This window comes from Ovis canadensis, chromosome 18 (genome assembly GCF_042477335.2).
Source record: "Ovis canadensis isolate MfBH-ARS-UI-01 breed Bighorn chromosome 18, ARS-UI_OviCan_v2, whole genome shotgun sequence".
In the NCBI taxonomy this organism is placed as follows: Eukaryota; Metazoa; Chordata; class Mammalia; order Artiodactyla; family Bovidae; genus Ovis; species Ovis canadensis.
This window is the reverse complement of record NC_091262.1, coordinates 61,943,059-61,952,481: the sequence shown is the minus strand read 5'-3', so window position 1 is coordinate 61,952,481 and position 9,423 is coordinate 61,943,059. Positions and strand designations below refer to the sequence as shown.

General features: G+C 45.6%; 1 protein-coding gene across 1 annotated transcript; it reads left to right on the top strand.

The window, feature by feature from the left end:
- Window positions 1-1,079: 1,079 nt before the first annotated feature.
- On the top strand, window positions 1,080-3,526 carry CLEC14A (C-type lectin domain containing 14A). Its single transcript, XM_069558770.1, has one exon. It carries the CDS (start codon window positions 1,636-1,638, stop codon window positions 3,106-3,108), a length of 1,473 nt encoding a protein of 490 aa, XP_069414871.1. The 5' UTR covers window positions 1,080-1,635; the 3' UTR covers window positions 3,109-3,526.
- Window positions 3,527-9,423: the final 5,897 nt, after the last annotated feature.

Below are 9,423 nucleotides of genomic sequence, written 5' to 3'. Positions count from 1 at the left end.
GATACTTACAAGCATCAGGCATGGTTAAGAGTGCTTAGTTGAAACTATGTACTTCTGATCAAACGTTATTTGGTCACCGTGAGCCAAGGTAGACAATAATTTTCTAAAATGATGCATTTTGTCTAAATTGTTAACAAGAAAATCCTTTCACAGACCATGCCGTTTAACTCTCTTTGTTCACCTTTAATTCCTCTCTGCTTCCAACTGAGTCGAAGGATTTGTATCAAAACAAAACAGCCCTTGGAACTCTGAAGAAATGGACCCGTCTCTTTTTAAGCTTTTTTAAGCTGCAGGGTATTTTTTTTTACAGTATACAGTACACATACTAATGTAATAAATATTTTAATTTCTTAAGGATATTGAACTCTAGTGTCCCTTAGAGGGGACTTTTATAACTTACTGCTACAAATATTCGCACTTAATCATAGAAGAAAATGATATTAAAATAGTTCAAGGATAAAATCCTATGTGGGGTAGTTCTCAAACAGGCCATGATATCATTTATATATAACCTATAAGCTTGAAGAAGTTATGAATCAATATAGTGGCAAGGAACCTAACATAATAGTTAAGATCACGCTTGTTATTTTTCATTTAGGCCTAGAAACACACATTCTTTCCTGAATGAACTAATAAGCCCATTTCAAAGAGAAAGAAATGGAAGCGAAAAACAAAGTTTTAAGGTGAGCCTTGCCTGAAGAAACAGGCTTTCCCTTTTCAGATACCAGAAAGGAACTTCTTTGACCAGCAATTCAGTTCAGTTCAGTCTCTCGGTCGTATCCGACCCTTTGCGACCCTATGGACTGCAGCATGGCAGGCTTCCCTGTCCTTCAGTATCTCCCGGAGTTTGCTCAAACTCATGTCCCTGGAGTCGGTGATGCCATCCAACCATCTCATCCTCTGCTGCTCATCCTCTGACTAGCAATTCGCACTGCAATATCGGCTCCGACAGCGCTGAAGCGGAGCCAAGGAGAGACCAGGGCTTTCATAGTGCTGCCCCTGGTGGCGAGAGGAGGTGCTTATATTTCGCACAAGATTCCCCCATCCCCACCCCACCCTCAACCCCGAGTCTCGGGACTGACGGAGACGGAGCCGTCTAGAAATTGTCGTGAGGCCAACTCCGCGGCTCCGGACGCAGCACAATGGGCGGGCGTGGGCGCTCAGCGAGTTCCTCTTCTCCAGCCCTTCCTGCCAGTGTTCGCCAAAATGTTTGGGGTTTTGAGGCTGCGAAACTCCCTGAGCTGGGGGAAAAAACGATAAACGCTTCTTCCCAGGGGCGATTTTCTTTTCTATTTCCCCGGCCCTCACCAGGGTGTTTAACCTTCGGGCGGACAGCGTTCCCCGTGCCCTGAAGCCAGCTGTGTTCCTGACCCCAGAATAAATCAGGGCTGCCCGCGGGGCCTCGCAGAGCTCCGGACACGTTTCCTGTCGAGGCCTAAGGGAAGCGGTTTGCAGCCGGGACCCTGGAGGGGAGGCTTGGCGGTCTAGGGGACGGGCGGGGGTGGGGTGGGGTGGGGGAGCGGAAAGCGGGGGGAGCCAGCGGTGGGAGGCGGTGCCCGCGCTCCCGGGACATCCCCACGCCCTCTGACGGTACAGACCCAAGCTGGGAGCAGCTGTGGGCGCTGGGCCTGCAAGATGAGGCCGGCGCTCGCCCTGTGCTTCCTCTGGCAGGCTTTCTGGCCCCGGCCCGGCCGTGGCGAGCACCCCACCGCCGACCGCGCGGGCTGCTTGGCCTCGGGGGCCTGCTACAGCCTGCACCACGCTACCTTCAAGCGGCAGGAGGCCCAGGAGGCCTGCAACCTGCGTCACGGGGCGCTCAGCACGGTGCGCGGGGGCACGGAGCTCCGCACGGTGCTCGCGCTCCTGCGGGTGGGCCCGGGGCCTGGAGGGGGCTCCAAAGACCTTCTCTTCTGGGTGGCACTGGAGCGCCGACGATCCGTCTGCACCCTGGAGAATGAGCCTTTGCGGGGTTTCTCCTGGTTGTCCCCCGACGTCGGCGGGTCGGAAAGCGACACGCTGAAGTGGGTGGAGGAGCCCCAACGCTCCTGCACTGTTCGGAGATGCGCGGGACTCCTGGCCACCGGGGGAATCGAGCCCGCGGGCTGGAAGGAGATGCGATGCCACCAGCGCGCCGACGGCTACCTGTGCAAGTACCAGTTCCAGAGCGTGTGCCCCGCACCGCGCCCCGGGGCCGCTTTGAACTTGAGCTACCGCGCGCCCTTCCAGCTGCACAGCGCGGCGCTGGACTTCAGTCCCCCGGGGACGGAGGTGAGTGCGCTCTGCCCTGGGCAGCTCTCCATCACGGCCACCTGCACCGCGGACGAGGTTGGCGCGCGCTGGGAAGGGATACCCTCCGGGGCCGAGCTCTGTCCCTGTCCCGGGAGGTATCTACGGGCTGGCAAGTGCGCTGAGCTCCCTGATTGCCTAGACGACGTCGGAGGCTTTGCTTGCGAGTGTGCTGAGGGTTTCGTGCTGGGGAAAGACAGACTCTCCTGTGTAACCAATGGGGAAGGACAGCCGACCCCTGGAGGGACCCCGGTGCTCACCTGGCACCCTCCAGCCACTGCAGCCAGCCTTGCGCCGAAGGGAACGTGGTCACCCAGTGTCCAGGAGAGGCCAGGAGAGATACCCAATGCCCCTGGACAAGGCAGTGCAACAGCATCTTTTCCCGAGATACCTCGGTGGGGAGCACAGAGCACGCTATCTACCCTTCAGATGTCCCCTCAAACAGAGGTAAAGGCGGACGTGAACTCTTCAGGAACAGCCTTTCCCAAGGTTAATGCTACGTCTCCCTCGGACAACCCCCAGTCTTTCGATTCTTCCACCGTGGTCTTCGTACTTGTGAGCATGGCTGTAGTAGTGTTGGTGATACTGATCGTGACAGTGCTGGGGCTTTTCAAACTCTGCTTCCACAGGAGCCCTTCCCCTCAACAAAGAAAGGGGCCTTTGGCCTCGCCAGGCACGGAGGGTGATGCTGAGGTGGCTCCTCTGAGCTGCAGCTCTGCACGTTGCACGGACGATGGGATGAAGGCCGGGGACTGTGGCCTGCGGGACAGAGTAGAGGGAGCCTCATTGACGGGGTCCTCTCTTGGCTCTGGTGACACATAGGGAAATGGGGGCCAGTGAGCGCTCCTCGTGAGTAGGTTTTCACGTTTAGTGAAAAGGGAAAAGAGGAACTTATTTGTGCGGCTGACAATTCCTACAGAAATTCTGCCCACTAAATTCCCTCTATTCCATACTGAGGAGCCGAATCTGAACTGAACACTCCTTCTATGAAGATGGAGGAAGTGGAAGGGCCTCAAGGTAGTAGAAGGGGGCCAGAATCTTACTGGGGAGAGCTATTTTCTTGTGTTTATTCTGGGGAGTTTGAAGAGGTGGTTGAACTTTTTATGACATGGGAAGCGAATAAAGTTTTTTTTTTTTTTTGATCAAAATGGAAAGGAAACCTTCTGTTTACATTGTACTGGCTGGCTGGGAATCTATTGGTTTGAAATTCCCAGGCAAAAAAATAAAGTATTGTTGATAACCCAGGCTCAAATATCATTGGTTTCCCAGAGGAGTAAGACCAGCAGAGGGGCATGCTGAGAATACAAGAGTGCCTCCTGCTTTTACAGGAAGGAGAAAGTCCTTGTAATGAGGAGTAGATCTTTAAGAACTTTTTTCTTGGTTCTTTTATACTTTATTTTCAAAGTCATTTTTACTTGCGTACTTGCTATAAATCCAAACTGTAGCGTTGCGAGAGTGCTGGCTCTAGAAGCAAATTATAGTTGACCACCAATTCAAGTGTTTACTGAGTGTCCTTGCTCAAGGAAACACATGATTTGTGTTTCCCTCTTCCATTTTTTGTACTCCTCTGTGTAATACCTCCTCAACCAAATAGACCTTTCCCAAACATCAGGATGCTGATCCTCACTTCCAATTATGGCAATGTTAATTTTCAATTAAAGTGTTGCTGCTGAGTATTGATTAGAAATCTTCTGGGTACATTAAAACAAAAGTAAACTGGGTTTCCTCCACAGTTGCTAGGTTCTTGAGCACTGTTTAATCCATAGGAAAATTTGAATTCCAAACCACTTCCTTCCCCCACATCATGAAAGTGTGTGCAGTGACCATACATGCCCATACTGGAATGATTACAGGTTAACAAGATTCTGCGTGGGCAAAGGCACATGGAATAGGCAAACAGCTTCCCGTAAGAATTGATAGTGTAAGAAATAAGTGGGAAATATAAATATCTATCATCTTGTTAGGACTTGGGATATTAGAAAATTATCTAAATGGAGCATTCTTCTAAAAAACAATCAAGATGTAATGATAATCCCTATTTAGTGAGACTGAGACCACCCCCCAGAAAATATCCCACTTTTATTAATATGCTAGCACTTTAGAATGAAATATTTGGGGGTTGGTGCATGGATGGAGATAGAGAAACAAGCTAAGTAGTCAGGAAGATGGGAAACAAGGAAGAAGTTTACACTATGATTGACATAAAATCACTGGGGTGCTCTTGAGTATGTAATGTATTAGATATGTACATATATGCATTATATGAAGTATTGTAACATTCAAGGGATAAAGTAATAGGTAATTTGCTTCATATACTAAATGTATGTTTAAACAGTTAAATTTAAGCAAAATCACAAATGAATTAGAATCAACAACTTTCAAGGAAATTTATGTAAAATCATTTAAAAAGATAACTAAAATCACGTAAGTAGATGGCTTACCCAATGTACCCAGCTTGTTTGAATGAATGTGTCTCAGTTCACCTCAGTTGTAGTATTTTATCTTTGCTCTTTCCCATAAAACCTCTCCACAGAGAAGGTAACTATTTGAATAGAATATATGGCACTTTCTTTTGTAAGGTGAAAAATAGCCTATCTTTAAGGGAAAGGCTACCCACTCCAGTATTCTGGCCTGGAGAATTCCATGGACTATCTAACTGAACTGAATGTAAATCATCTGTAGCTAGTACTATCTGTATCTATAAGTATTTATAGCTACCTCTGTGTATGTGTATACACATACTTTGTCTTAAAGTAGGTACTTGTACCATTGTTAAAATACCATAGAGTATGCATCACTAATTTATTATGCACGTTGCCAATGGTGACATTACACATTTGGGGGTCCGTCCAAATGCCCTAGTGAAGAATAAATAGGTGTCAGCTCAATAACTTAACTGCTATTTCCTATTACTTCCCCATATAAGTAAATCAGGAAAGAATTACAGAACACAGTATGTTTTTACATTTGACTTCCTGACAAATAGCAATTGCAGACCAAGCTCCATATAATTTTGTTTGCTTTCTGGCTGTGACATTTTTCATAAAATTTCGAACCCATGGCAGAATCGAGCCAACCAAGCATGATCTCTTAAAAGCTCTGTTAGGTTAAGGTCAGTGTCCTTCCTCAGAATATTTCTCTACTATCACTTCATTATTTCTCCAACCTCTTTAGGTTGATTCCTTTCTTACTTAAAACCCTCTGCCCCTGCACTTACTTCACAGCTGCCTGTTCAGTCATTTTCTTAGAAGGAAAACTTGGAACCTGATTTACAGTCTTTTTCTCTGGCTAAGTCCTGCTAAGGAGAAGGCAATGGCACTCCACTCTAGTACCCTTGCCTGGAAAATCCAATGGGTGGAGGAGCCTGCTAGGCTACAGTCCCTGGGGTCATGAAGAGTCAGACACAACTGACCGACTTCACTTTCAAGTTTCACTTTCATGCATTGGAGAAGGAAATGGCAACCCACTCCAGTGTTCTCGCCTGGAGAATCCTGGGGACGGAGGATCCTGGCGGGCTGCCATCTCTGGGGTCGCACAGAGTGGGACACGACTGAAGCTACGCAGCAGCAGCAAGTTCAATCATCTTCCGTAGTCTCTGAGTCCTTGTGTGTGACTCTTCCAGTGCCTGTGTGTTTCAGTTCCTTGCTCTCCTCACTTCTAACAAGCTCCACCTTATTTCAGCCTCCGCTCCAACAGCTGTGCCTGAGCCTTTCAGATGATTTTGAAACTGCTCTACATCTGAAATCACAAATGCAGGCATTTGTGTGGGCATGCATGTGTTCAGAGACCTACTAGATTAGTCTTTAGAGATTGGGCTTTGAAATCTCTCTCCATAGATTTTAACCCTACTCAGGTAACTCTGATTTTAATCAAAGTTTGCAAACCACTCAATGCAATTGTGTGTACCTCAACACCAAAGTTTCATGTTCTCTTTTCTCCATTCCCACTATGTCTGGAGAGTAGAGGGTGCTTGGAAGAAAAGTGATGACCAACCTAGATAGCATATTCAAAAGCAGAGACATTACTTTGCCGACTAAGGTCCATCTAGTCAAGGCTATGGTTTTTCCTGTGGTCATGTATGGATGTGAGAGTTGGACTGTGAAGAAGGCTGAGTGCCAAAGAATTGATGCTTTTGAGCTGTGGTGTTGGAGAAGACTCTTGAGAGTCCCTTGGACTGCAAGGAGATCCAACCAGTCCATTCTGAAGGAGATCAGCCCTAGGATTTCTTTGGAAGGAATGATGCTAAAGCTGAAACTGCAGTACTTTGGCCACCTCATGCAAAGAGTTGACTCATTGGAAAAGACCCTGATGCTGGGAGGGATTGGGGGCAGGGGGAGAAGGGGACGACAGAGAGTGAGATGGCTGGATGGCATCACTGACTCGATGGATGTGAGTCTGAGTGAACTCTGGGAGTTGGTGATGGACAGGGAGGCCTGACGTGCTGCGATTCATGGGGTCACAAAGAGTCGGACACGACTGAGCGACTGAACTGAACTGAACTGACCTGTCAGGATGACCGCAGTCTGAATTTTGCTGATTTCATACTCATGATGCATTTTGACATTTTCCTCTGTCTCCTATATTTCCTGAAAATTGATACTTAGATTCAGAGGCTTGAACAGACTTATTTGTCATATCTTTGACAAGACTAAATGCAGCGGTGTTTTTCCTTAACAAGAGCATATAATGTCTGTTTTTTACTCTTAGCAGCCACTCATGCTTAAAGCTTAGATACATTACTTCATCAGGGTTACAAAATGGTGCTTATTTTTTTTCATTTATCACCTAGGAACCTTTATAAGGAGACTCTTTCATTTACTAGTTGGTTATCAAATTATACATGCCGTATGTAAGAAAGTCAGAATAAATACTTATTTCTTTATGTTCATCAATTTTTAGGTAATAAATTTCCCTCTAATCGTCAAAAGATCAATTATATTTTAACTATTAAGATGAGTTTACAGTACTGAACATATTTGATGGGTTCCAATCAATTGCCATTCATATTTTTATTGAAACTCAAATTTTCCTATCTTTGGCCAGTGAGAGCTTCCTAAGTTGACCCCTGAGTCCTTTTGACATGATTCTAGTGTCCTCTGATGATTTCCTTGCCATCTGGTGTAACAAGACTTTCCAGGCTCATTATGTATATTTCCTGCCCCAGATCTGGAATTAGCCCTTTCTCCAGGAAGTCTTGGTGTCTCTTAATGAAAGATGATATTTCAAGACTGCAATCTGGACTCTGTAAGAATTTCACTGCTAAGGAATTGGTCATTGTTTCTAGGCCTTTTCAGAAGAAAGATCTGGAAAGTGTCATAATTCCTGAAATAAGAGAATTCTACCAGCAAGATAAAGGAAACAAAATATGTAGAAATGAAACAGAAGTATTCAGATAAGTTTCCCTAAGTGGGCATTTGCTTTGGGTGCAGTGGGGCATGTGATGATAGAAATTGGACAGACTGGAGGGTAATGAGCGTAAAGGGAAATGATACCTTACTTCCCAGGGCAAGTCCCAGGGAAACTGAAAACCTCTTAGAGAAACAGCAGTCAAACTTGGTGCTGATGTTGTAGAATAGCAGTGTCTAAGAGGGGTATCTAGATGGACCAACTCACAGAATGGTGTGAGAGAGAAGCTAAAGTTCTTTCATCTGAGAGTTGTCCTATGGATCTTGTGAAACCTTAGGGTTGGAGTAATCATGACACTGAATAACCTGAATAGACCCAACACACAAAAATTAACTGAAAGGGGAACTGGTACCTTACTGCCACAGATGTAGACAGCTGAAAACCACTGAAGACTGTATGTCCCACTATCAACCAGGCTGGACAGATCTCGTGACCGCAGGACTAATCATCTATCCTATAATGCCAGGGTAATATATATACTTCCTAGCACTCATCTTTTCCCCATGGATACTTGCAGAAATGAAAGGAAGAGAATCATAGTGTGACCAGTTAACCAGGAAGCACTAAGTAAAATCAGAAATACATGAATTGGCCTCTGTGTGGCAAGATTAAGTTTTCTGTCATCAACGGAAATGATGCTTAAGAACTGAGTTCTGTTACTGAGAAATAAATAAATTTCTATTCATACATATGTTTCATTAGCTTTTCTCTTAGAAAGAAGTATACATGCTTTTAACTTTGTAACTTAGAGGTACTGTTAACTGCCTCATAAAATTGTTATGAGAAAATGAATATAGAGACTTATTACAGTAACCTGGAGTAGAGAAAAGTCAAAAGTGTTAATCACTCAGGCATGTCCAGCTCTTTGTGAACCCATGGACTATAGCCCACCAGGATCCTGTGTATATGGAATTCTCCAAGCAAGAATACTGGAGTGGGTTGCCATGCCCTCCTCCAAGGGATCTTCCTGACCCAGGGATCGAACCCACATCTCCTGCATTGCAGCAGATTCTGAGCCACAAAGGAAGTAGAGTAGGCACTCAAATGCCGTAGTGGCAGGTTGAGGAGGGAAGCTATGAAGTGCCCTCATCATGATATTTATAAAGGCTTCCCTGGTGGCTCAGTTGGTAAAGAATCCATCTGCAGTACAGAAAGTTCTGCCTGCAATGCGGGAGACCTGAGTTTGAGCCCTGGGTCGCGAAGATCCCCTGGAAAAGGAAATTGCAACCCACTCGTGTATTCTTACCTGGAGAATCCCATGGACAGAGAAGCCTGGTGGGCTACAGTCTATGGGGTCACAGGGTGAGACATGACTTAGTCACTAAGCCGCCACTATTCAGACAAGAGCTTTAGGAAGTCTTATTAATGTCATTGGAAACTAGTGAATGTAACTCAAGAGTGCTGAGAATCAGAAAACAAGTCAAACATTCTCTTGAGTTTGTTCTCCTGTTGTTTTCGTAACAGTCATCAAGCTAGGCCTTGAAAACAGACATGATGACAGGGTCTAGTGAGGCAATCTGCAATCGAATTGAATCTGTATTTTCTTCTACCAGTCAAGATTTTTGAATTGTGAGTAAAGTAAATTTATGTTGGAGTTGTTCCTTGCTAAGAGGTAGTAACTGTAAGAGCGTACCAATTCCTTATATCTCATAGTGCGTCTTTATTTATACCCAGGACATTTTTGTGGCTATATTTGATTGATATGTGCTTCTTCTGATTCTTGCTAATTTC

Excerpts from the sequence above, each read along its gene's own strand:
- CLEC14A (XM_069558770.1), top strand. The coding sequence starts at position 1,636 with ATGAGGCCGGCGCTCGCCCTGTGCTTCCTCTGGCAGGCTTTCTGGCCC.